The 26,778-nt window shown below is 40.5% G+C and overlaps 1 protein-coding gene across 2 annotated transcripts in view; it reads right to left on the minus strand.

Annotated features, from left to right (window-relative positions):
- Positions 1–26,778, minus strand: part of PDE10A (phosphodiesterase 10A) — a 381,690-nt gene that overhangs the window by 80,689 nt on the left and 274,223 nt on the right. For both annotated transcript variants that reach the window (XM_062187022.1, XM_062187024.1), the window contains exons 6-11: positions 25,761–25,901; positions 23,563–23,718; positions 22,228–22,278; positions 21,492–21,550; positions 18,947–18,998; positions 117–259 (exon numbers count right to left, since the gene is read on the minus strand). In XM_062187022.1, the coding sequence (XP_062043006.1) occupies positions 117–259; positions 18,947–18,998; positions 21,492–21,550; positions 22,228–22,278; positions 23,563–23,718; positions 25,761–25,901 (602 nt within the window). The remainder of the gene's footprint in view (positions 1–116; positions 260–18,946; positions 18,999–21,491; positions 21,551–22,227; positions 22,279–23,562; positions 23,719–25,760; positions 25,902–26,778) is intronic.

Consider the following 26,778-nt stretch of genomic DNA (forward strand, 5'->3'; position numbering starts at 1 on the left):
TATGACAAGTGTTGTCAGCATACCTGTGAATAGGCACAGGAAAGTGGGTAACAGAGCACCTGCACATCTGCACTCAGAGCAGAGGACGCTCCAGGACGCGCCACTCCTAATTATACCTGATCTCTTTGGTCTTCTTGAAGACAGGTTTTCCTTCCTTCTCCTCTCCAATATCAAAAAGGTCTGAATATAACTCCTTGTTCTTATGGTCTACCTGGAAAAGTGCACAACGATCGGCATTCACCAGGTTTTTTGCATATATCTAAAGACAAATGACAAAGCGAAAGTAAGGCAATGAGAAAAGACTGTGAAAAAATATCATGAAAAAAACATTGACGTCAGCTCAGCAGTGCTATACTGTGTGGGGTACTGACACAGTAAACACATTGTATCCAGAAGTCACTGCTCTGAGCTCATGCCAGCAGATGCCAACAAGAACAAACCTGATAGCCACACTGGCTGGTCAGCAGCTACTGGCCTAACTTGCCAAGCGCCCTATTGCAGCCGAGACCCTCTCCTACACCCACTCAAGCCTCTCCCGGTGCTTGGTCTGAGCCTCTGTCAGCACGAGGTCAGAGTCTTTTCTGACTGGTTGGTGTCTGTGCCACAAACTGGTGACACCCAGCCTTCACAGTGGCATTGGCTCAGTTTTATCGTCAGTACCTTCTGTTTACTACTGAGTGTTTACTATGCATCACATCTTTATGTACTTTATGTGCTTTAATTTAACCTTCACAATAACAATATTAAGCCAGGGAAAATTTTTACCCCAGTTTTACGTCTTAGGAAAATTCAGGCACTGAGAGGTAATGTATGCTATTTTTACATGGCTAGTAAATGGTGGATTTAGCATTTGAACACATACCAGCAATTTCCTTGGCCAATGCTTTTACATTTCCAAATGTAAAACTGTATGTTCATTTCATCATTTGTCTATTTCCTTCAACAAACATTTCTTTAATGCCTAACATCTCCTGCTGCCTCTAGTGAGCTGAGGCTACAGTTATGCCATGAATACTATCATTACCTATATTGAGAATTCTATCAACCTCTACCATACAGATCTAGCCATGAAATTATTCCTCAGAGATGTAGAATTCTCCGAGAAAAACACCTTTCATAAAAATGCATGCAAAATGAACATGGCCCGCCTGGCAGCCAGAGGAAAATGCAAAACCCCATATAAAATTTCACTTACAGATTTAATCAAAAGACATCAGAGTGGGTAGGCAAGCTTCATCACCTTTGTGCTATGTGCTTGTGCCGACTTCCACCATCAAACTGCACTCATCCTCTCAGAAAATACCGGCTGTGCCTGCTCTGCAGGGCTGAGCACTCGAGGGTTATGAGCATCAGAGAGCCCAGATGACTCTGGCCTCCAGGATCAGCCTGAGAGCTCTATGACACCATCAGCCGCTTCTCTTCTCCCCTTCATGTTCCAAAGGCCCATGGCATAGCCAGCCAACTACAGCCCACAGGCCAAGCCCAGTGCACTGGGTTACTGTGAACCAAGTTGCACAGGGGCACAGCCACGATCATTTATTTCCATGTTATCTATGGTGCTGCTACAGCACAGCTGAGCAGCTGCAAGACGGTGTGGGCCACAAAGCATAAACTTTACTATCTGTCCCGAAGCAAAGAAAACATTGCTGTCATCGGCTTAGAAAATGTAAAATACCACCAACAAGGAATACACATCTGCTCTATAAACCCATGAGACTGTGAATTACTCAAGAACAATAATGATCCAGCATAATTAAAGGTTAAGTTATATTCAGTAAAATCTGGTAAGAATAAGATACAGATACGTTATGATCATTAGCACGCATTAAGCAACAAAACATAATTGAGGTATATATAGGAGAGACAACATGCTTATTATTTGCTGATGTCATGGCATATATCAAACTTTGGGAACATCAATTACAGATAGGTGGTTAAACAGGGTTATGTTTAAACATGAATGACTTTAAATCTGATTAGCTTTACATCTGATTAGCTTTACCCTACATAGGTTTCCAGTCTAATATAAACCTCAGATGCGGAAAAGGACTTTTAGAGACACCCAGCTATATAATATTCGTGAACTCCAAGCCATCAAAAAGTCATTGTAAAAGCGACCCATACTCCCCTATACACACACATGCACAATTACCTGTAAGTGGAAGACAATTTTTAATATTTTTGTTTTTTATTTGAAAGGTGGGGGGTAGGAGAAAGGTGAGGAGAGAGGAGAGAGGGAGGGAGGAAGAGGGAGAGAGAATATGAATGTCCCAATGTTCCATCTACTACCTACTACCCTTATATCTTTAAGAGCCTGGTCTGGGGCAGGCCTTCCCCAAGAGCCTGGAACTCCATCTGGTTCTCCCACATGGGTAGCAGGGACTTAGTCACCTGCTCCACACCCCAGCTCCCACTGTCTCCCAGAGTGCTCATTAGCAGGAAGCCATCATCACCAACTCCCAGGGTCAACATCAATGGGAAGCTGGAGTCACCAGGACCATGAGTTAAACCCTCCAACGTAGGGCAAGGTCCTTCTTTCTCTTCCTTCTCAAGCCTATTTTGTTAAAGACACTGATAACTGCACATTGCAGTTGTGTAACACTATTTATATTCAACAGCATTTTCTAGTCAAATCGGAATAAAAGTGCTTGCCCTGCCTTCTTAGAGCTGGTGGTGTGACTACCTGCCATAAAATAAATAAAAGCGTTTTCTAAAGGAGAGAGTGCTGTGTGAGATGTGGAATTATCACTGCCATCACAACTGAGGGGAAACTTGGTAAAAATTCAGAGGCTTTGAAATAAGACCTGGATTTCAGTTCTGGTTCCACTACTTAAAATATGTCTGAAACTTTGGAATTTCCTTACTTTTGCACTAAAACCTCAAGTTTCCTCTGTATAAAAGCTGTAAAAATACATGCTGACTTATGAAGGCCCTATTTGTGTATTCACCCACACTTTAAAGTTATAAGAGATTATGTATGAAAAATTAATAATTCAGTATTGTGATAATTTATTATTATGATTTGTAAGTGTCAGACATCACAAACACCATTACTGGCCGGCGCCATGGCTCACTTGGCTAATCCTCCACCTGTAGCGCCGGCACACTGGGTTCTAGTCCCAGTCGGGGCGCCGGATTCTGTCCCGGTTGCTCCTCTTCCAGTCCAGCTCTCTGCTGTGGCCCGGGAGTGCAGTGGAGGATGACCCAAGTGCTTAGGCCCTGCACCTGCATGGGAGACCAGGAGGAGGCACCTGGCTCCTGGCTTCGGATCGGTGCAGTATGCTGGCCATAGCAGCCATTTGGGGGGTGAACCAATGGAAGGAAGACCTTTCTCTCTGTCTCTCTCTCTCTCACTGTCAAATCATTACTAAAGTTAACTGGATAGGAGCTGGCATTGTGGCGTAGCAGGCAAAGCTGCCACCTGGGACGCCTGCTTCCCACACTTGCACTGGTTCGAGTCCTGACTGCTGCAGTGTGATCCAGCTCCTTGCTACTGTGTCTGGGAAGGCAGCAGCACCCAGAGGAAGACTCAGAAAAAGCTCCTGGCTTCAGATGGGCCTGGCTCTGGTCCAAGTCCGGCCAGTGCAGCTGTTTGGGGAGTGAGGCAGCACATGGGAGATTTTTCTGTCTCACTCCCTGTGTCTCTGTACATCTGTCTGTCTCTGCCCCCCCTTCCCCCCGGAACTCGGCCTTTCAAATAAATTAATACATCTTTTTAAAAAGTTAACTGGATAGACTGCTATCAGGCACATCTTAACAACTGATGTTAGGGGCCTAGGTTACATCTGAGAAACAAGAAGAAATATAATAGCTGAAGAGAATCAGCTTCTTTTCCATTTATTAGGTTTTTAATTTTTAAAGTTTAGATTTACCAATTTTAACATTCTCACATTGTCACTTCACACACAGATATTATACACATACATTATTTTTCTGGAACACAGGGATGTTACTATCACCAGGTATGAGACGCATGGCAATGAGCACATGGTGGGGAAGGGTACTCTGTCATCTTAGCTGGTGTAACTCAGCGAAGCAGGTCTACAACCATACACCAACTCACACGACATCCGCACAACTTCTGTGCTCTGTATTGCCTTTTTTTATTTTACTTTCTTATTAAATAATTTATTCATTTATTTTAAATTTTATTTAAGGTATATAAATTTCATATGTACAGATGCAGGAATATAGTGATTTTATATTATTAACTTTTACAAATAAGAGAAAACGTGATGTCTGTCTGTCTGGGTCTAGCTGATCCCTGGTCCCATCTATTCTGGTGCAAATGTTAGGATTTCATTCTTTTATGACTAATATATCACCACATGCAGGCACCACTTTTTCTTACTCTGTTCATCAGCTGATGGACATCATGGTTGATTCCATAGCTGTGCTACTGTGAAATGGACAGCTTAGAACATGGGAGTACAGGTAACCTTCCCATGTGCTGACTGCATTTCCTTCAGATGTGTTCCCAGAAGTGGGGTAGCTGGGAACACATGTAGAGCAATACAGAACTATTGTTAGTTTTTTTTGAAATCTCCACCCTGTCTTCCACAATGATTGTACTACTTTGCAGTCCCACCAATAGTGTGTTAGGGTACACTTCCCCACAACTTCACAAGCATTTGTTTTTGGATTTCTGGATAAGTCATTCTAACTAGAGTAACATGATACCATACAGTGGTTTTATTTGCATTTTCCTGATGGTGAGTGATCCTGAACATTTTTTCATGTGTCTATTGACCATTTGTATTTTTTCTTTGAAAAGAAAATCTATTCATATCCTTTTTATATTTCTTAATAGAATTATTTGTTTTGATGTTAAGTTTCTTGAGCTCCTTATATACTCCTGATATTAATCCTTTATCAGTTGCAGAGTTTGCAAATATTTTCTCCCATCTATCAGGTGCTATTCACCTTGTTAAATGTTTCCTTTGCTATGCAGAAGCTTCTTAGCTTCATAAAATCTGTCTGTTTTTGTTTTCATTGCCTGCACTTGTAAGGTCTTATCCAGAGACTCTTTGCCTAGGCCAAGGTTTTGCAGTTTTCCCTTTTGTTTCCCTAGTAGGTTAATAATTTCAAGTGTTAAGTTTAAATCCTTGATCCAATGTGAGCTGATTCTTGTATAGTGTGTAAGGTAGGGGTCTTGCTTCAAACTTCTCCATATGGAAATCAAATTTTCCAACACTCTTTGTTGAAGAGACTGTTCTTTCTCCAGAGAATGCTTTTTGCACACTTGTCAAAGATTAGTTGGGTGTAGATTTCTCAGGTTTCTATTTTATTCTATTCTATTGTTCTACATGTGTATTTTATGTCAGTATCATATTATTCTGATTATTTTTAAAAAAATTTATATTAATATAAAGAGAAGAAATTTCATGTATTTCATGGGTATTGTTCTAAGATAACCATACTTTCCACTCTTCACTTCTTCCTCCCTCAATCCTCCTCCTTCCTTGCATCCTTTTTCTTTAATTTTTGCAAAGAAATAAGTTCAATTTCACCTATAATCATAGGCTTAATTCACTAATTATAATATTCAACAAGTAAAAAGTAGGAAGAACACCAATCCACAGGAGTATAAACAAGGGCTTAAAAACAAGAATACTATCACAAGATATCTGTTTCATTCCTATACATATTTTTGTATTTTATATTAAGCCACATATCAGAAAAAAATAATCTGTCTTTTGGGGACTGGCTTATTTCACCAAGAATAACAGTTTCCAGTTGCATCCATTCTGCTGCAAAAGACAGAATTTTCTTTTTTAGTGGTTGAGTAGTATTCCATAATGTATAGATACCTATCACCTTTTCTTTATTGTTTTGCTAAAGGAAGACTTGTAGTATTCTTGAAGTCTGATATTGTCCCTCCTGCTCTGCTTACATTGTTTACGATTCTTTTGGCTATTCCATATGAATATGAGATTCATATCCCATATCAATCTTAGGACTGCTTTTTCTTTTATGTGAAAAATGACCTTGGAATTTTGATGGGATTGCATTAAATCTGTAAGTTGTTTGAGTATTATTATTCCAATCCAGGAACATGGAAGATGTCTCCACTTTTCTGTGTGTCTTCTTCCATTTATTTCTTTAATGTTTTGTGAGTTCATTTTAGAGATCTTTCACGCCCCTGGCTAAATTTATCACAAGGTATTTAAATGTCTATAGCAATTGAGAATGTGATTACTCTTATAAGTTCTTTCTCCTCAAGATCATTGTTGGCACATAAGAATGCTATATATTTTTACGTGTGATTTTACACCCTGCAATTGTACCAAATTCTATTATGAGTTTTAATCGTCTCTTAGTGGAGTCTTTGGGTTCCCCTATGTAAAGGATCATGTCATCTGCAAACAAAGATACTCTGACTCTCATTTCTAATTTTCTAATTTGCATTCCTTTGACCTTTTTTCTTGCCTAATGGCTCTGGCAAAAAGTACCAGAACTATACGGAATGAAAGTTGTGAGAGTGGACATCCTTGTCTAGTTCCAGATCTCAGTTGAAATGCTTCCAGCTTTTCCCCATTCAGTGTGATGTTTACTGCAGGCTTGTCATCTATTGCCTTTATTATTTGAGGTGTGTTCCCTCAATAGTCTATTTTTAAAAGATTTGTTTCATTAAAGGATGTTGCATTCTATCAAATGTGTTATCTGCATTATTTAAATAATCCTATACTTTTGACCGTCATTTTGTTGATGCAATCTAACACATTTATTGGGTGGGTTTTTTCCTCCCTTTTCTTCTATTAATCAGAAAAGGAAGACTTCCTTCTCCCTCACCCTGAGGCAAGTCAAGTTTCCTTTTCCAGATTTTAAATTTTTTAATTTTAAGTAGTTTTTTTTTTTTAATTTTCTTTCTTTCTTTTTTTTTTTTTTTTTTTGACAGGCAGAGTGGATAGTGAGAGAGAGAGACAGAGAGAAAGGTCTTCCTTTTTGCCGCTGGTTCACCCTCCAATGGCCGCTGCAGCCGGTGCATCTCGCTGATCCGAAGCCAGGAGCCAGGTGCTTCTCCTGGTCTCCCACGCGGGTGCAGGGCCCAAGGACTTGGGCCATCCTCCACTGCCTTCCAGGGCCACAGCAGAGAGCTGGACTGGAAGAGGGGCAACTGGGATAGAATCCGGCGCCCTGACCGAGACTAGAACCCGGTGTGCCGGCACCGCAAGGCAGAGGATTAGCCTGTTAAGCCACGGCGCAGGCCTAATTTTAATTCATTTTTAACAGATTCAATGTGATTTGCAGATACAATTCAAAGAACATAATGATATTCCCTTTCTTCTACCTTTCTATTTTTTTTAAAGATATATTTATTTATTTGAAAGAGAGAGTTACAGAGAAACAGAGACAGAGGGAGACAGGTCTTCCATCCACTGGTTCACTCCCCAGATGGCGGCAATGGCTGGAGCTGTGCTCATCTGAAGCCAGGAGCCAGGGGCTTCTTCCTGGTCACCCATGCAGGTGCAGGGACCAAAGGACTTGGGTCAACATCTACTGCTTTCCCAGGCCATGGAAGAGAGCTGGATCAGAAGTAGAGCAGCCAGGACCCGTACTAATGCCCATATGGGATGCTGGCATTGGAAGCTGAGGCTTTACCTGCTATGCCACAGCACCAGCCCCACTTTCTATTTTCCCTGATGAACATAGATGCAAAAATCCTCAATAAAATTCTGGTCAATAGAATGCAACAACACATTAGAAAGAGCATCCAATGCAGATTTCTTTTCATGTCATGTCTTTGGTTTTAGTATCAAAGTAATGCTGGCCTCATACATACTTTGACAGAATTCTATGTCGTTCAATGTTTTCTAATAGTTTGGAGAGTACTAAGAGTTATTTACTCTTTGAATGCTTTGTAGAATCAGTAGTAAAGCCATCAGATCCCAGACTTCTCTCTGATGGAAGATTTAGGATTACTGCTTCAATCTCCTTGCTTGTTATGGATCTGTTTAGTCTGTTTAGGTTGACCATATCTTCTTGATTTAATCCTGGCAGGTTATATGAATCCAGGAATTTATCCATTTCCTTGAGGCTTTCAGTTTATTAGCATATAGTTCTTCATATCAGTTTCTTATTAACATTTGTATTTCAGTGGTATCAGTAGTAGTATTTCCTTTTCCATCTTTAATTTTATTTATCTGATGTTTTTCTTTGATAGTCTGGCTCCAGGTTTATCTATTTTGTTTATCTTCCCAAAAAATCAACTTTTTTGTTGATCTTTGACTATTTTTCAATTTCAATAATTTCTGCTCTATTATTTCTTGCCTCTTTCTGATTTTGGTTTTGTCCATTCTTTTTTTTTTTTTTTTGAAGCCTTCAATATGCATCATTAGATCTTTTATTTGAGACATTCTCTTTTTTAATGTTTAAGTTCCAATTATTTATGAGAGTTCTTTTTTTTTTTTATTTTTGACAGGCAGAGTGGACAGTGAGAGAGAGACAGAGAGAAAGGTCTTCCTTTTTGCCGTTGGTTCACCCTCCAATGGCCGCCGCGGTAGGTGCGCTGCGGCCGGCGCACCGCGCTGATCCGATGGCAGGAGCCAGGTGCTTATCCTGGTCTCCCATGGGGTGAAGGGCCCAAGAACCTGGGCCATCCTCCACTGCACTCCCTGGCCACAGCAGAGAGCTGGCCTGGAAGAGGGGCAACCGGGACAGGATCGGTGCCCCAACCGGGACTAGAACCCGGTGTGCCGGCGCCGCAAGGCGGAGGATTAGCCTAGTGAGCCGCGGCGCCAGCCTATTTATGAGAGTTCTAATGTTCTTCATCATGTTGATTTATAGTTTTCTTCCTTTATGGTCTGAGAAGATACATATTATGATTTCAATCTTTTTTAGATCTGCAGAGACTTGATTTGTGACCTAATATGAGGTGTATCCTAGAAAATGTTCTATATGCTGATGAGAAGAATATATATTCTGTATCAGTTGGGTGAAATGTTCTGTAAATGTCTGTTAGGTTCATTTGCCCAATAGCATGTTTGTACTCCAATGTATATTGAATTTTTTTGTCTGGATGATCTGTCCATTGATGAGAGTGGGTGTCACCATCACCCACTATTATTGTATTGTATTATACTTAATCTCTCCCTTTACATCTAACACTATTTTCTGTATCTATCTGGGTGGTCTTGTGTTGGTGCATACATATGATGATTGGTATGTCTTCTTGCTGAACAGACCCTTCCTTCTTTATCTCTTTTTGTTTGATTTAAAGTCTGTTTTATCTGATATCAGGATGTCTACGACTGCTTGCTTTTGGTTTCCATTTCTTGCTATATCTTCCCAACACTTCACTTTCAGTCTGTGTGTATCGTTTGTGAAGTGAGTTTCTTGTAGGCAGCATATAGTGAGGTCTTGCTTTTTTATCCATTCAGTCAACTTAAGTCTTTTGGTTGGTGAATTTGATCCATTTACATTCAATGTTAGTACTGACAGACAAGAACAAGGACCTGTCACTTTGTTGACTGGATAATGACTCCACCTGCTGTTAGTGAATTTGGTGGTGATATGTGTTTTCACGTTCACTTCTGATGCAGGACACGCTTCACAATTTCTTGTCTTACCTGGTGGTGGTGAATTCTGTTTTTGCTTATTGGGAAAATATTTCCCCTTCACTTTTAAAGGATAGCTTCACTTGATATCATATTTTTGGTTCTAACTTATTTCTTTTAAGATCTTGAATATATCTTCCCTGTCTTTTCTGGCATGTAGCACTTCCGCTGAGAAGTCTGATGTTAATCTAATTGGTTTTCTTTTATATGTAACTTGCTTTTCTCTTACTGTCTTTAAGTTTCTCTCCTTGTCTTTAGCTTTTGACAATCTGACTACATAATCACTAGGAGAAGAGCTTTTTCAGTTGAGTTGGCTTGGGGTTCTTTGATCTTCTTGTATCTGGATGTCCATGTCTCAATACTTGGGAAATTTTAAACTATTATTTCATTTAGCAGGTTCTCAACATGTTTTTCCTTTTCTTCTCTTTCAGAAATACCTATGATGCGAATATTTGGTCACTTAATGTTATCCTATATTTTGTGTAGACTTTCTTCATTCTTTTTAATTTTTCTCCTACGTGGTCTATTCTATTAAAATTCTCAACTGTATTTTTTAGTGTACTGATTAAAGATTTCATCTCCAAAATTTCTATTTAGCTCTGCTTAATGAGTTCTATCTCCTTAGTTATATTTTCATTCATGTCACTCATTGATTTCCTCATTTCTTTAATCTCACTGTATTCTCTTGAGTTTTGTTACAATCATTATTTTGAATTGTACATCTGTCATTCACAGATTTCCTCCAGCTCAGGATCTATTCCAGAGGAGCACTGTGTTCTTTTGGAGGTGTCATGCTACCTTGCTTCTTCATGTCTTCTGTGTCCCTAGGTTGACATCTGCTCATCTGGTGTATGCAAACCTTCTTTATGGAGTGGATTTTATTGTAAGAGTGCCTGGTTTGGTTGGAATGCAGGCTATCACTTGGCTTGCTGCTTTGCTTTGGTTCCAGGTGAGCCAAGGAGTGCAGTCTCTGAGTGATTTATTTTGTCTTAATATCAGCTGTATCTATTAATAACACAATGTTCTACTCTGCTGCAGTTTGTAGGGATAGAAGTGTGGCTCGACATAAATAAAGGTTTCTTTGGGTGTATATCTTTGGTCCACAGAGAATTTGATGTCAGTTTCCAGGCAAATGAGATAGCCAGAGCATTGTTATTGGTGCTAAGGGAGAAAAGGGTGGCTGACCCTCATCCTACTGGCAAGCCTGAGTGATGCTGGGGCTTATGGCATCAACTGCTGTGGCTCTAGGACTATGTGATATAAGTGGACCCTTCCCCAGGCCCTGATGGCAGAGTCCAAGTAGTGCTGTGGCTTATATATGACACCAACAGCCCTAGTCCTAGGACTAGGGTATGTGAACTGTACCCTGTCCCAGTCCTACAGGGTGACTATAAGATATACAGGAGGTTTTACTCTGGAACGTATGAATTCAGAGAAGTAGAATGCCAGTAGGTTCTTCCCTGTGTTGATTGGATAGTATCCAGTGGTACTGAGAAATTTAGAATGAATTGTTATAGTCCTGGTGTCCCAGGATAAAGTGTGGTCATTACCCAAATCTGCAGGAGTAGAGGAGGGGAAAGAAGCAAGGCTGCATCCCTGCTCCAAGCCCAGCAGTCACTCAGATCCCAGGCAGCTCCCCGAGCTGAAGCAAAAGTCAGTGGGTGACTGGAATTCCCTCTCAGCCAACAGGGCAAATGGCCAGGCACGTGGCAATTTCTTCCTACCTTGACACGGTAAGCTGGCGGCTCACAGTAAGCAGCTGGCTACACCATGCGGCAACTACAGCAGTTTCTCTCTCTCCTTTTGTCCCACAGACTCTTTGTTGTTGTTTTTCACTTCTTTGCTGAAAATTTGCATCAGTTAGATCCCTGGCAAAGGAGTCCTTCCTTTGTTCTTCTCATGTAGCAAAGCAGCTCAAGTTAGTGTGGCTGCACCCTACTCAGCCATCTTGGCTCTCCCGTCAGGATGGCTTCTGCGCCCAGCAGAGTTCCTGGGGAGATCTGAAGGAGACTCTGGGCTGAAAGCTGAAGCAAACTGTCCACAGTCTCCAGGACACGCCTTCCAGAAGTGCGGCACAATTCCAAATGGAAACCCCTGGTGTGCTACCGCTCTTCTAAAGCAGGCCAAGCACTGTGCACACCCAGTGTCTGCACGTTTTGAACCACACCTGCATATTGAAGATAAATCCCACTCGGTCAGGTAGATGATCTCCTCCTTGGTGTCCTGTTGGCTTTGATTTGCGAGTATTTTGTTGAGGATTTTTGCATCTCTGGTTCATCGGGGATATTGGACCACAGTTCTCTTTTCCATTATATCTTTGGTACTTTCAGAATTAATGTAATGCTGGCCTCAAAGCATGAGTTTTGAAGGGTGCCTAGTTCAATTATTTTGAGTAGTTTGAGATGAACTGGTGCCATCTGGTCATGGACTCTTCTTTGTTGGTGGACTCTTTATTACTAATTTAACTTCAACCTTAGTTATTCATCTATTCAGGTTTTCTATGTCTTCATGTCTCAATTTTGGTAAATCATGTGTCCAGAAATCTGTCCATTCTTTCTAGAGTTTTAAGCTTGTTGGCATATAATTGTTCATAATATTTTTTAAAGATTTTTATTTATTTATTTGAGAGGTAGAGTTAAAGACAGTGAGTGGGAGAGACAGAGAGAAAGATTTTCCATCTGCTGGTTTACTCCCCAAATGGCTACAAAGGTCAGAGCTGGGCCAATCTGAAACCAGGAGCTTCTTCTGGGTCTCCCACATGGGTGCAGGGGACAAGCACTTGGGCTTTCTTCCATTTTTGCCTTCCCAGGCCATAGCAGAGAGCTGGATCAGAAGAGGAGCAGTTGGTACTAGAACCAGAGCCCATATGGGAAGCTGGCACTGCAGGCGGAGGACTAACCTACTGCACCACAGCACTGGTCACCATAATATTTCTTAACGATTCTTTGTATCTCTGTGGTATCAGTTGTAGTATCTCCTTTTTCATCTTTGATTTTATAGATTTGAATCTTTTTTTTTTTAAGCTTGGTCAATGGTTGATAAACTTTGTTTATTCTTGACAACACAGGTCTTCATTTCACTGACTTTTGCATTTTTATTTCTATTTGTTTATTTCTTCTCTAATTTTTATTATTTCTTTCATCCTACTAATTTTGTGTTAAGTTTTTTTTTGTTTGTTTTTCCACATCCTTGAGATACACTGTTAGATTATTTGATACCTTTCCATTTTTTTTATAAAAGCACTTAAAGCTATAAACTTTCCTCCTAACACTGCTTACTATACTCCATGAGTTTTGATATACTGTATTTTCATTTGTCTCAAGGAATTTTTTATTTCCCTTTTGATTTTTTCTATGCTCACTGTTCACTCAGGAGAATGCTGTTGAGTCTCTGTATAGGATTTCTACATTTTCTTTTCTTGTTAAGGGCATGGAAGTCAATCAGAAAAGTAAATATCTCCTCTGAAAACAGGGCTGGGGTTGCCATCAAGTACACAGAGACTGTCTGAGAATAGGGATTACAGAAGTAAGCTTAACAGGAAAATAGTAAAAGACACATTCCTGAAAACATAATCTGAGCCATCATGTCCAGGAATTACAGAATTCCCAATCTTCAAGGACTTTCAATTGATATGACCTTTGATTCTTTCAAGATAACCTGAATGCAGTAGTTAATGTTTTCAGATACAGGAATATAAGTAATTAAAAATGTATAAAATTCAATATGAAAGTTTAATTCACTAATTCCCAACTAGGAGCTGAGCCATTCAGACCACAAAGCACCTGAAACAAGTGGAGGCATCTCCATTTGTTACAATGAGCCAGTGAAGATTGGGTATGCCTGGTGCCTAGTTCACACAGCTGTAATGGTCAGGGCACCCTTGCATAAGGATAAACCTTCTCCAAGTGTCAGCATTGCCTCCACTGAGGACATTGAGGTAGAATAAATGATCACCTGGGATCTGAACATTTGCTTATGTGGAAAAGAGAAATCTTATCTACATTATCGAAGACTTTCCTCTCACCTCCCCTAACATAGGGGATCAAATTCCAATCTGATCTTGCACCATGTAGTTTAAAAGGCATTAAAATAAAAAAAATCCCTCCACAGCCTGGATAAGTTGGTCCTTCTAAGTCTCCTGATCCCTCTCCCCTAAAGCAGCGCCCCTGTTTTCTGTCTTTGTCACTGTAACTTTCACACAGGCTCCTCAATTAGGTCAGATTTTCTTATGAACTTTTAGAGCACCGTGTTCGGCTGCACCAAAGCCCTGATTGTGACTGCAATTTTACACATGTGCTGCTATCTGATCATGTCTGTCTCCCCCATTAGACCATTATCTCAATGAGGACAGAGACTGTGAAGGTTTTTGATTACCAGTTTATAATTCTAGCTGCTATACCATTTGAGGAATATAACAGATATCCACGAAATATAGCATTAGTGGGTGAATGAAGATCTGTAGGAGCCAATATCATAAGAGATACTTACAATAGAATCATCTCTGTCCCCAAATAAGACTGAAATGGTTTTACAACAATATCATAGGAGATACTTAAAATAGAATCAGATCTGTCCCCAAATAAGACCGAAATGGTTTTACAACTGATTCATACTAAACCATAAAGGGAAAACAACTCATATATTATTCAAGCCACTGAAAGAATGAACAATGTCTCATTGATGAAGAGGGGCATGACCCAATGCCAAAACTACCCGAGAATAGGAAACTACTAAACAACCATACCTATGAACACAGATGCAAAAGTCTGAAGTAAACATTAATAACCAATGCAGTAGTTAAGAATACATGGCAGGAGTGGATGACTGGCACAGTAGTTGGGACACTGCTTAGACACCCCTGTTGGAGAGTCTGGGTTCAAATCACGGCTCCTGCTTCAGATTCCAATTTCTTACTTACACCCATCCTGGGAGGCAACAGGGGATAGCTCCAGTATTTTGGTCCCTGCCACTCATGTAGGAGACCTGGATTAAATTCCAGGTTCCTGGCTTCAGCCTGGCACTGTTCCAACTGTTGGGGGCATTTGGGAAGTAGATCAGCAGATATAAGGTATCTTTCTGTCTCTTTCTGTCTCTGTCTCTCTCTCCCTCTCTCTGCCTTTAAAATACAATGAAAATAAATAAAAGTATTCTTTTTAAAGATTTATTCATTATTTGAAAGTCAGAGTTACAAAGAGAGAGGAGACGCTGAGGAAGAGAGGTCTTTTATCCACTTTTTCACTCCCCAATTGGCCAGCTGGAACTATGCCAATTTGAAGCCAGGAGCCAGGAGCTTCTTCCAGGTCTCCCACATGGGCCATCTTCTACTGCTTTCCCAGGCCACAGCACAGAGCTGGATTTGGAAGTGGAGCAGTCCGGACTCAAACCGGCAGCCATATGGAATGCCAGCACTCCATCGGCGGCTTTACCTGCTACGCCACAGCGCCAGCCCCAATAAAAGGTATTTTTAAGAATATGCTATAATTAAATAGGTTTTCTACGATCAATGAAAGAGTGATTTAACATTTGAGTAATAAACTAATTTCCTATTCCAAATGACTATCAGAATTATTTTAACAACTGCTTGTAAAATGTTGATAGTATCCAACTTTGATGATATTCAACACTCAGAATCAAACTCATGGCACATAAGGATAAAGAGAAAACATTTAATTCATATGTAGTATCTTCTAGGGGACTAATGACAAATATTTATAGCAATTTATAAGCATGAAGGCAAACATGTGCATTCACTTTGCTAATCAATGCTTCCATTCAGCAGAGTTCCTAGGTTCTAGCCAATATCTACAAAGACGAACGGAAGTAAGCACTGCAAGAACAGGAGAAGCAGAACCACGAGAACTATTCCTGCTATTGTCAGCTCTATAAATCACTCTCTAGATTAAAAATCCAAGACTATAAACTAGAAAAATAATTTATAAATATGAGGCATCGTTATCACTGCATCCATTAACATAGGTTTTGAGGAAATTTAGGGGCCGGCGTTGTAGTGCAGCAGGTTAAGCCGCTGCCTGCTATGCCAGCATCCCATATGGGCACTGGTTTGAGTCCTGGCCGCAACACTTCAGATCCAGCTCCATGCTTATGTCCTCACTTGGGGAGTGAGTCAGCAGATGTAAGGCATCCCTCCCCTTGGCCCCATCCCACCCTGCATAACCCTGCCTTTCAAATAAATAAATGTCTCATTAAAAAAAAATAAATGAAAAATAAGAGAATGGTTTTGGGTGGTAAATCACCATGCTGAAGGCATAAACTCAGATTTTCTATTAAATTAATAAATCATACATCGCATGAATGCAAGGTTAACTATTCAAAAATCAATAGATATCATTGATGTATTGACACTGATAAAAAAGTAGCAAAGATCTTGATACATAAAAATTATTTGACAAAATCTAAAAATCTAGGATAGAAGGGAACTTCTATAACCTGATAAAAGGCCATCATGAGAAACCCATAGCAAACTTCTTACATACATAATCGTGGGGAGACTAGATGTTCCTCCCCTAAGAGCAAGAACACAACAAGAATGTCCACAGGGGCCAGCACCATGGCACAGCGGGTAAAGCCGCCATCTGTGGCACCAGTATCCTATATGGAGAGTCCTAGCGGCTCCACTTTTGATCCAGGTCCCTGTCAATGCACCCGCGAAAGCAGCAGGGAATGGCCCAAGTGCTTGGGCCACTGCTACCGATGTCAGAGACCCAGATAGAGTTCCAGGCTTCTATCTGGCCTGGCTCAGCCATGTTCATTGCACCCATTTGGGGAGTGAACCAGGAGATGGAAGACTCTCTCTCTCTCTCTCTCTCTCTCTCTCTCTCTCTGTGTGTGTGTGTGTGTGAGAGAGAGAGAGAGAGAGAATCTTTAAAAATAAATAAATAAATCCTAAAAAAAAAAAACCTCAATAAGATATGAATGTCAACGCTTGCCAGTTCTATTCTATATGGAGCCATAGGTTCTAGCAGGGGTGATTATGCAAGTAAAAGAAACAGGACATATAGATTAGAAAGAAGGGATGAAACCTCTCTAGTCACAGATGATAGGATCAAATATATAGAAAATCTTAAAGAATACACTGAGAAACTCTTATAACTCATGATGAGTTCATTGAGGGTGGCAGGATACAAGATCAATATGCCAAGACAAATTTTATTGAATAATTCCATTTTTATAGGTATTAAAAATATGTAGGAATAGTTTGACCAAAATGAAATCAATATTCACTCTTTAAGAACTAAAAAACATTGAAAAACTTAAGAAAACTAAAGTAAACTGAAACATAGCTCATGTTCATGTGGGCTAATAATATTATGTTGTTAATATTGTTATGATACACCCCAAATTAAAACACTGTAGTACTAGAATCAAAACAGATGTACCAGAGGACTTCAGAAAGTTCATGAAAATTTTGAATCAATAGATGTTTCTATTAGTACATTTTTTTTAATATCTGGGGTAGACTTCTGGTGTGGCAGTTAAGATGCCCCTTGGGTGGCATGTATCCCATATTTGAGAGTGCCTGGATTCAAGTCCTGGCTCTGCTACTGATCCCAGCCTCTCATGAATATGCACCCTGGGAGGTAGCAGAGGATGCCTGAGTGGTTTGCTCCCTGCACCCAAATGGGAGACCCAAACTGCCATCTTACCACCTGCTTTTAGCCTGGCCCAGCCTTGGCTGTCGTGGGCATTTGGGGGAGTAAATCACTAGATGAGAGATCCTTTCCTCTGTCTCATCGCTCTGCCTTTCCAATAAATACCCCAAAAATGAAAGTTTAAAAAAAATAAAAATCATTCATCCATTTGTTTTTCATAATATGCATTTTTCTTAACCTTTTGACTTCTCCTTCATAGAGTCCAGAAATAAAACCATGTGTTTATACTCAAATAAGTTTTGGCAAGACCATTCAAAGATGAAAGAATCTTTATTTTTAACAAAAGGTGCTGGTAAACTGAATAGTCACCTGGAAAAAATCAATCTGTAACCTTACTTCCCTTACTTCATATCACATACAAAAATTAATTCAACACATTAGAGATCTAAGTGTAAAAGCTTAAACCATAAAGCCGTTAGGAGAAATAGTCAGGTAAACCTCAGGATGTCAGATTTGGCATTGGACTTTTAAATATGACACCAAAGCATGAACAACAAAAGAAAAAATAATTGAATTCACTAAAATTAAAAATTCACCTTTGTTGAAATCTTTACCTAGTATATACTAAACTGATCTTCTGTATACAAAGAGAATTGAAAATGAATCTTTACATGAATGGAAGGGGAGAGGGAGCGGGAGGGGGGAGGGTTGCGGGCGGGAGGGAAGTTATGGGAGGGGGGAAGCCATTGTAACCCATAAGCTATACTTTGGACATTTATATTCATTAAATAAAAGTTTAATAAAAAAAAATTCACCTTTGTTGTTTTATTTTTAAAAAAGCTTTATTTTATTTGAAAGACAGAGTTACAGAGAGGTAGAGACAGAGAGAGAGGTCTTCCATCTGCTGGTTCACTCCCCACATGGCTACATGGCCACCGCAATGGCAGGAGCTGTGCCAATCTGAAGCCAGGAGCCAGGAGCTTCCTCTGGGTCTCCCACGTGAGTGCAGGAGCCCAAGCACTTGGGCCATTTTCTACTGCTTTCCCAGGCCACAGCAGAGAGTCAGATCAGAAGAGGAGAAGCTGGGACTCGAACTGGTGCCCATATGGGATGCCAGCGCTTCAGGCCAGGGCTTTAACCCATTGTACCACAGCACCGGCCCCTTTCTTGGTTGTTTTAAAAGACACTAATGTGCCGGCACTGTGGTGTAGCAGGTAAAGCCGCTGCCTGCAGTGCCAGCATCCCATATGGGTGCCGGTTTGAGACCTGGCTGTTTCACTTCCAAATCCAGCTCTCTGCTTGGCCTGGAAAACTAGTAGAAGATGGCTCAAGTCCTCTGCACCCGCGTGAGAGACGCAGAAGAAGTCCTGGCTCCGGATTGGTGCAATTCCGGCCATGAGGCCATTTGGGGAGTGAACCAGCAGATGGAAGACTCTCTCTCTCTCTCTCTCTCTCTCTCTCTCTCTCTCTCTCTCTTCCTCTCTTCCTCCCTCCCTCCCTCCCTCTCCCTCTCTTCTCTCTATATAACTCTTTCAAATACAAAAATAAATCTTTTTTAAAAAAGACATTAACAAGAAGATGAAGACAATCCACTAGAATGGCACAGAATATTAGCAAATTACACAAACTTAGCAGAAGTAACAAACAAATCAAAGTGGATTCCTAAGTACCACATTCTGTAATATTTAAAAGAGCTTTTGCGTGTCTAATAAATTAAATTGTTACACCATACATTAGGCCTATAATTTTAAATAAATTTCAAAACAGATGGCAACATACCATTATGTGTTCAAGTAGAGAATCTATTGCGACTATGTTATCAAAATATGTTCTGAAAAAAAAAAAAGAAACATAAATCCTGTAAGTAATCTTAATTTAGATCACAGTACATCTTAAACTTTGAATACATTTCCTGACTTTGTCTTTACTTAAATAATAAACATCAAGACATACATTGATTCATTTCTGTCCTTTTGTGGAAACAATCCATAAGGTTATTTCAAAGAGATACATGAAAGTTATCAGGCCCTTACCATAAGAAGCCTCACCCCAGGGGAGGCATTTGGTAATTATTTTATATATCCCAATGCAGATAGAAAGTTTGAGGCACTTAACTAAAATCACACATGAATAGTTGATATGTATATTCACCACTCTGATCAATACAGTTAAAATGAAAATTATCACTGAAAGTTGGAAGAAGTTAAATTTTACTTTAATTGTATCAAACAATGTAATTAATTTGAGAAGAAATACCAGAATGTAAGCAATGATGTGGATCTCATAACTAGACATAAATAAAATACGCATTCATGATTTACGAATACAAGAAAATGAGAGGTATATGGCACATACATTAAAATGTAAATCTGATAGTCCAGCTCTCTGCTGTGGCCCGGGAGTCCAGTGGAGGATGGCCCGAGTGCTTGGGCCCTGCACCCCATGGGAGACCAGGAGAAGCACCTGGCTCCCGGCTTCGGATCAGCACAGCGCGCCAGCTGTAGTGGCCATTTGGGGGGTGAACCAACAGAAGGAAGACCTTTCTCTCTGTCTCTCTCTCTCACACTGTCTAACTCTGCCTGTCAAAAACATGTAAATCTGATAAAAAGATAAATCAATAGACACGTATTGTAGGAAAATGCAAAGAACTCAATGTCAGCGCTGCTGGATAAATGTGCTTTCAGTTTAGATTTGTGTAATAACCATGCACTCATGATTAAGAGAACTCATAAGTAATGGACAATACCTCTTATTTAAAAGGAAAATTATTTAGCATGAAGCCCCTGGAATTTAGAACACACTTCATTACACTATGCACTGAAGAATACACTACAAGGAAGATGGTGAAGTGAATGAATTTCCCACTAGGGAGAAAACGAAAGGGAATGGATTTCAAGTATCGTGTGAGGTATTCAGTTGACTCTGGGCAAGTTGCAGAATATTAAAATACGGAGCAAGAAAGGCCCACGGCCTTCTCTGTGCATTCTGAAGTGACATGATCGTGTCCCAGAGGCATTATGTTCAATTTTGTTTGGAAGAAGAGTTGGTTTAGAGGATCAAAAAAAAACAGCTTCTTCAGTCCCAATCTACTCTCACTGTATATTCATTAAAAACCAAACCAAACCAAACAAACCGCTCTGGGGTGGGCTAGGCTGAAAGCCATGAGCTGAAATTGGATCTGAATCTCTCTTGTTAGTAGCAGGGATCCAAGTACTTAAGCCCTGATGCCTCCCAGAGTGTGCATTAGCAGGACGCTGGAGTGGACAGTGGAGAAGGGACTCCAACCCAGCCACTCCACTGATGGGATGTAGTGACCCCAGGCAGTGTCTCAACTGCTGTACCAGACACCCACCCCTAATTTTATATTTCAAAATATAATATAAGAATGTAACACGAACTAGCAACATCAAACCAAATATTCATATGGACTGCAGTACTTATTGATGGGAAGATTACTAAATGCTAACACAGAAATAAGTGAACGATAACCACACTTCACAGTCATTGACAAACACCATGGAAGAACAAATACATTATTCCTGTATTGAATTTGCAGGAGGACAGGACCCCAGAATCACCACATCCTGAGATTTTTTTTTTTTTTATGTTTCAGCAATTAATTACATGGATCAAATATAGACAGTGTCCCCTATAACAAGTATTTAATCTCCTTAATCACAGAGGCCAGCGCTGTGCCTTAGGTTAATCCTCTGCCTACAGCGTTGGTATGCCACACGGCGCTGGTTCAAGTCCTAGCTACTCTACTTCCTGTCCCTTGCACCCCTGCAACCATGCGAGAGATCCGGAAGAAGCTCCTGGCTCCTGGTTTTGGCCTGGCCCAGCCAGGAAAAATAAATTAGAACATTTTTTCTCCCACCATCACCAGTATTCTCTTTGAAAAATTGAGATGTTTTAGTATTTTCAATGTGTTCTAAGTCAATCAACTGAGAAAATACAAGTCAAACTGAAAATTAAGATCATGACATACACATGTATGTTTGCAGTCCTTCACCTATGAAATGAACATGGATGAGAATATAACTATACACTGTACGGTTCACAATAGGATGGACCATTCTTCCTGGACAGCTGTGTCACCTATGAAATGAACATGGAGGAGAATGTAACTGTACCGTCCACAGTAGGATGGACCGTTCTTCCTGTGTAATGGAACAGGCCACAACAGGATGGACCGTTCTTCGGGACAGCTGTGTATCTGCAGTTACTGGCCACAGCAGACAGCAATCTATTGCTGCTAGGGCCTGCACTTAATTCAAGCCGCTGATCGATAAGGGCCACTACATCCTGAGAAATGAACACTTACTTTGATACGTCGAGTAGAAAGTCATTCAATTCAGTCTGTTTGGCAAGGCCTCTGCACACCTGCCATATAAAATAATAGCTATTAATTCTAAGAGATACTGCTCATTTAATAAGGAAACTTCCAGAATACCACTTACCTTATTAACTGAAGAATGGTGTAACACACTAACTTGCTTTATAAGGTAATAACGTAACTACTAACATATACTGAATACTTTAGTTGTGCTAAACATAGCTCTAGGCTTATAAGCACTTTGTTATCTCCATCACCACAAAGCTGTGTGAGTTTGGGATTTGACGTTTTCTAATTGAGGTGTAAAGATGCTGTGAGTATTACTCAGATTCCAGGGTTAATAAGCAGTGGAGCCAGCATTCAGATCCAGGCAGTCTCCTGCCAGCTGCTCTTTAGAACTACTTCATACTATGCTCAAAAAGTTGCAATTAGAGAGCAGCTGTTTAGCTAATTTTCAGTGAAAACTTGTTTTCAGTGGAAAACAAGAAGTTTAGCAAGCATATAAGTTCCAGAAATTATTTACCATTAATGTACACAGAATCCATAGAAATAATCATAAGATATGTAAGGTAGGAGAAAAGCATTTAGTGATAAAACAAATAACTACACTTAGAAGCAGCACAACAGCCTATTAAACCATTAAGGTCTTTATCAACCTCTACTCCAGGCCCCGATGCTATACTCCTCTCTCTTCAGCAGCCCTGGAAAGTCACTACAGACTCACCTGCACCTGATGTATTGCTACCGAAGCCCAGGCAAGATTTGCTGTTGCAACCTGAAAATGCCATATTTATAAAGAAAACAAGCATTTGTTAGAAGCATGTAGGCATCCCAACAAAGGACTTTAGCATAAATGTATATGAAGAATGCCCTAAGGTCACTGAACTTTCGAATATTCTTCAAATGCAAAGTGTCAAATACTCACACGTTTCTTTCCATACTTCCTTTTCTATTTAATCAAGCTTAATGCTCTCTTGTTTGTCTTATTTTAGGATAAACAGCAAGACAAACTGATTGTTAAAAAGAGCCATAGTACAATGATTTTAAAATAAAATGATTATGCTTCAGTTGAACGAAAAGAATATTAAAGAAAGCCTCTAATGACTACTTGAAACCGATGAGATATTTCTAGAAAGTAAAAGACGTGTGTCTGTACCAGTGGAAAAGTTCTAAATCACTGGCTATTAGTCCTTTTATTATTGATCCATTTAACAGACACACTAGGTGTCTATGATGCAACAGGGAGCTTCTAGGTTCTGCCAAGAGCAGTAAACCAAACAATACAAACAGCAGGGCTTCGGTCGTGCTGTGGGGAGAAGACAAGACAGGAGATCGCTGCAGTGTACCCAGGTGACCGCAGGCACCCCAGAGGAGCAGCGGTGCCAACATCCTTGAAGTGCTCAGCCAGGGCCCCAGAGCTTCTGCAGGGGGCGCTGCGAGCGGACAGGCGACCACTCTCCCACTAGATGGAAGAGCAAGGGCAAGGCTGAGCACTGGGCCGCAGGCCTCCCGAGTGCCCAGCCTGGGGGAGCCGGTGAGATATGCGGCCATTCAGGCAAGCGGACAGGGCTCACGCTGGCCATGCTAAATACATGGTTTTAGTGTTTGGGTTCAGTATTGACGCGCCAGTTCCAGCTCAGTGAATAGTGAATGGAGCTCACTGTTTTCCAAATACACTGGACACTGGATCCGTGTTTCAGGACACAGAGCCTAGGAAGAGGACGGTTTCAAGAAGACGTAATGGCAAGCAGGAGGCCAAAACTCTCCAGAGGTATCCCGTTTCTTTATCTGACTCACAGTGTGGCATATTTTTTATTGTTAAAATGTACTTTTAATTTTTTTTAAAAAAAGCACTATATTCCTCATCTCATCAGTTTCCTCTATAAATAACTGTAAAGCAAAACAGAAATAGGCTTTTAAAACCATCAGCACTAGTAGAAACACACTGCTGAGCAAACCGTGGCATTAACTACTCGCTCATGCACTCAGGGAGCGTTCATGAGCAGTATGAACGAGAGGGGCTCAGTAACCGTCCTAACGGCAGCCTGGGAGACCTCACCTCCTGGTGACTGAGGCAGAAGGCTTCTTTGCCCCAGTGCCGATACAGCTCGAGGATGCCAATCAAATCACCAATGGCAGTGACGATGGGCAAGCAAAGAACAGACTGGATACGAGTCCCTGACTCCAGCCCAGTGCCTCTCGGAAATCGTTCATCCTGAAAAACCAAAGGAAAAAAAAATAAATCAGTGAAAGAAACAAAATCATTACGTTAGGATTCTTATTTCTATCAGAAATCGCCATGGTTTTGTAACCCATGATATGCAAGTCTTTTCAAAGGAAAGCTAAGTGATGATGATTATCACCAATTAGTTCAAGAAAATGCTTATTTTTAGGAATATTGAAACCTTTACACCCATAAGGCTTTAATTTGTCTTTATCTGGCATAGTAGAAAATTAATAAGTGAACGAGGAAGGTTAACTTTGTGCAATACTGAGAAAAGGAAGCATACAGGCTGACACTTATCCATCACCTTCTATGTGCACTAGCGTCCTCCGGGCTGCACATGGACAATGTCATAGTGAACATTAGTCTCAACATAAACACCAGATCAAGAGCACACATGAACATTTCTGTCTTCTCCTTTTAAGGTGAAGACAATACAGAATAACTTCAAAATACTCACTAAATTGAATCTCAAAGCACATGTTAAGTATTCAAATAATCTAATCATTATCAATTATTTAGTATAAGAAAGGAAATTGGTTCTCCCACTTCAATAATTTTCTATCTTAGCAAAATCAGACAAAGAAAACAGGGAAACAATGAAATAATATAAAAAACACCAATTCTAATTGTTGAAGTCCTGCTGCCTGCAGGAAACTGTTAGGTGTGAATTAGATCTTTTCATGAATCAACAACACTATAAATCTCTACTTTAACTTATAGATAATTTAAAACTCGCATATACAACAGGACATTTTCAAACGAATATATATAGCATCTACTTTGAACTTTCACACTCTCTTTTTTTGTGTAAAATAACTAGCTAGCTGATTTGTTGATGGTCATATAGACATTTAGTGGCAAAAATGAAATTAAAGCTAGTGTTACATGATTTCAATTTAATGCTATCTCAGAGCTAATTCCTTACATCTATATACCTGTTTGTACTTGTCGCTTTTAAAGTCTGTACTTCACGTGGTGACATTTCATTAAAATGTTCCCATGTATGAGGGCACTTCAAAAATTCATGAAAATGAAATTGGAGGATAAATTTATTTTGGTGCAAAACCTTGAAATCCGTGCATAGATTTTTCATAATACACACTTTCCATTAGCTTTCGTGAGACTCTTGTACATGTGGATTTCAGTTATTTGGGCACCACAACACCTGCTCTCTGAACTACACCCCCATGGACGTCTTGAAGCGCCCTCGTGTGTGTGGGCAAGGCTGCACTGAGGACGTATGTCTCTCTGTTTCCAGAACCTCTGTCAGCACCCCCAGCACAGCCTGGGCTCACTCGTGCAATTTGCTCTGGCGTAAGAGAGGGCACTAAATGTGGTGAAGCAGACACCTGAAAACTCACTTCACTTGGACTCCAGCTACATCTTCATAAGAAACTGCAGGCTGGCCTTCCTGCAAAGGTGTGAGAAACACAGAGAGCTGGGACCGTCAGAGACCAGCCAGCACCCAAAAGGATGACCAACTGACCCCACAGTCAGGGGCAGTCCCAGCAGACTGCAGCCCAAATCAGCAGAGTGGCCCAGCCCTACACTCATGAAAGTAACAGGCGGACACGTATAACATCACTAAAATTTTTTAAGTCATTTGCCAATAGCAATAGCTAACTCATTTCTATCCTTATACATCCTGGCAAGACACGAAACACAACACAGCAGTCATTCAGCTTAAATGACTGTAAATATATGCTTTGTGTTATTCATACCATCATGTGCTGAAGTAAGAATTGTCACATGCAGCTCGTAGTGGGCATGTAAAATAGGATTTTATGAACACAAAATTGAGTTTACATATACATTCATTTTTCGTCTATATCTTGCTTCATTCCTTTTTAAAAAATGAAATGGTTTAAACTATAATATAAAAACTATATATGTACATATGTATACATATATGTATATGTGTGTGTGTGTGTGTATATATATATATATATATATATATATATATATATATCTTACTTCTTAACCAAACACATCAGGCTAGAACTGTCATAAAGCGTCAAAAGGTCACGTACCCCAAGGATGTCTTCCACTAGCAGCGTCTTCCTGGACTTGGCCACGTAGGCAGAGATGGTCGTACCCTGGGTGATGGGCCCGGCAGGGACGAGGCGGGGCCTGCCTTCCTTTAACCCCGGCGGGGTGAACACACATAGGCTCTAGGAAGAGGGAGAGTTTTCTGTGCATTTGCACAGTACAAAAAGGCACTTGGGTGTTACTTAGTGGCCACGAGAAGTCTGTGAGCCAACTGAAAAAGAAAAGATGTGGAACGAGGGAAGGTGCTTCGCGATTAAACTGGAATACCTGAGACAGAAGTATCCTTCATATTTCAAACTCGTACAAAAGGTCATAGCTTCAAAACAGGTCTCTGATGAAAGTATAGGTGCGAAATCCCTTAAGACAGCCTCCTACTTAGAGAAATTAAAAATAACAGGGGCCGGCGCTGTGGCCTGGTGGGGAAAGTCGCTGCCTGCAGTGCTGGCATTCCATATGGGTGCCAGTTAGAGTTCCAGCAGCTCCACTTCCCATCCAGCTCTCAGTTATGCCCTGGGAAAGCAGTGGGGCTTGGCCTAAGTCCTTGGGCCCCTGAGTCCACGTGGAAGACCTAGAAGAAGCTCCTGGTTCCTGGCTTTGGAATGGCACAGCTATGGCCATTGCTGCCAACTGGGGAGTGAACCAACGGATGGAAGACTTCTCTCTCTCTCTCTCTCTCTCTGCCTGTCCTTCTCTGTGTAACTCTGACTTCCAAGTAAATAAATAAATCTTTAAAAAATTTAAAAAGTGAGGGGAAAATGTATCCTGTCACTGGGCTCATGATCTCATACCAAAAACAAACCCTCTGCTCAAACTTCCTACAGATGTGACACAAGGTATATCTGGAAACACTTGTAGCAGTGGCTACAAGTCACAGAACATTATTTCTCTCATGGCAGAATCCATTTTAAGCATTTACTTATTTGAACTTATGTGAAAGGCAGAGCAACAGAGATGGAGGGAGGGAGGAGGAGAAGGAGGAGGAGGAGAGAGATATTTCAT

This window comes from Lepus europaeus, chromosome 3, assembly GCF_033115175.1.
Source record: "Lepus europaeus isolate LE1 chromosome 3, mLepTim1.pri, whole genome shotgun sequence".
NCBI classification, from domain to species: domain Eukaryota; kingdom Metazoa; phylum Chordata; class Mammalia; order Lagomorpha; family Leporidae; genus Lepus; species Lepus europaeus.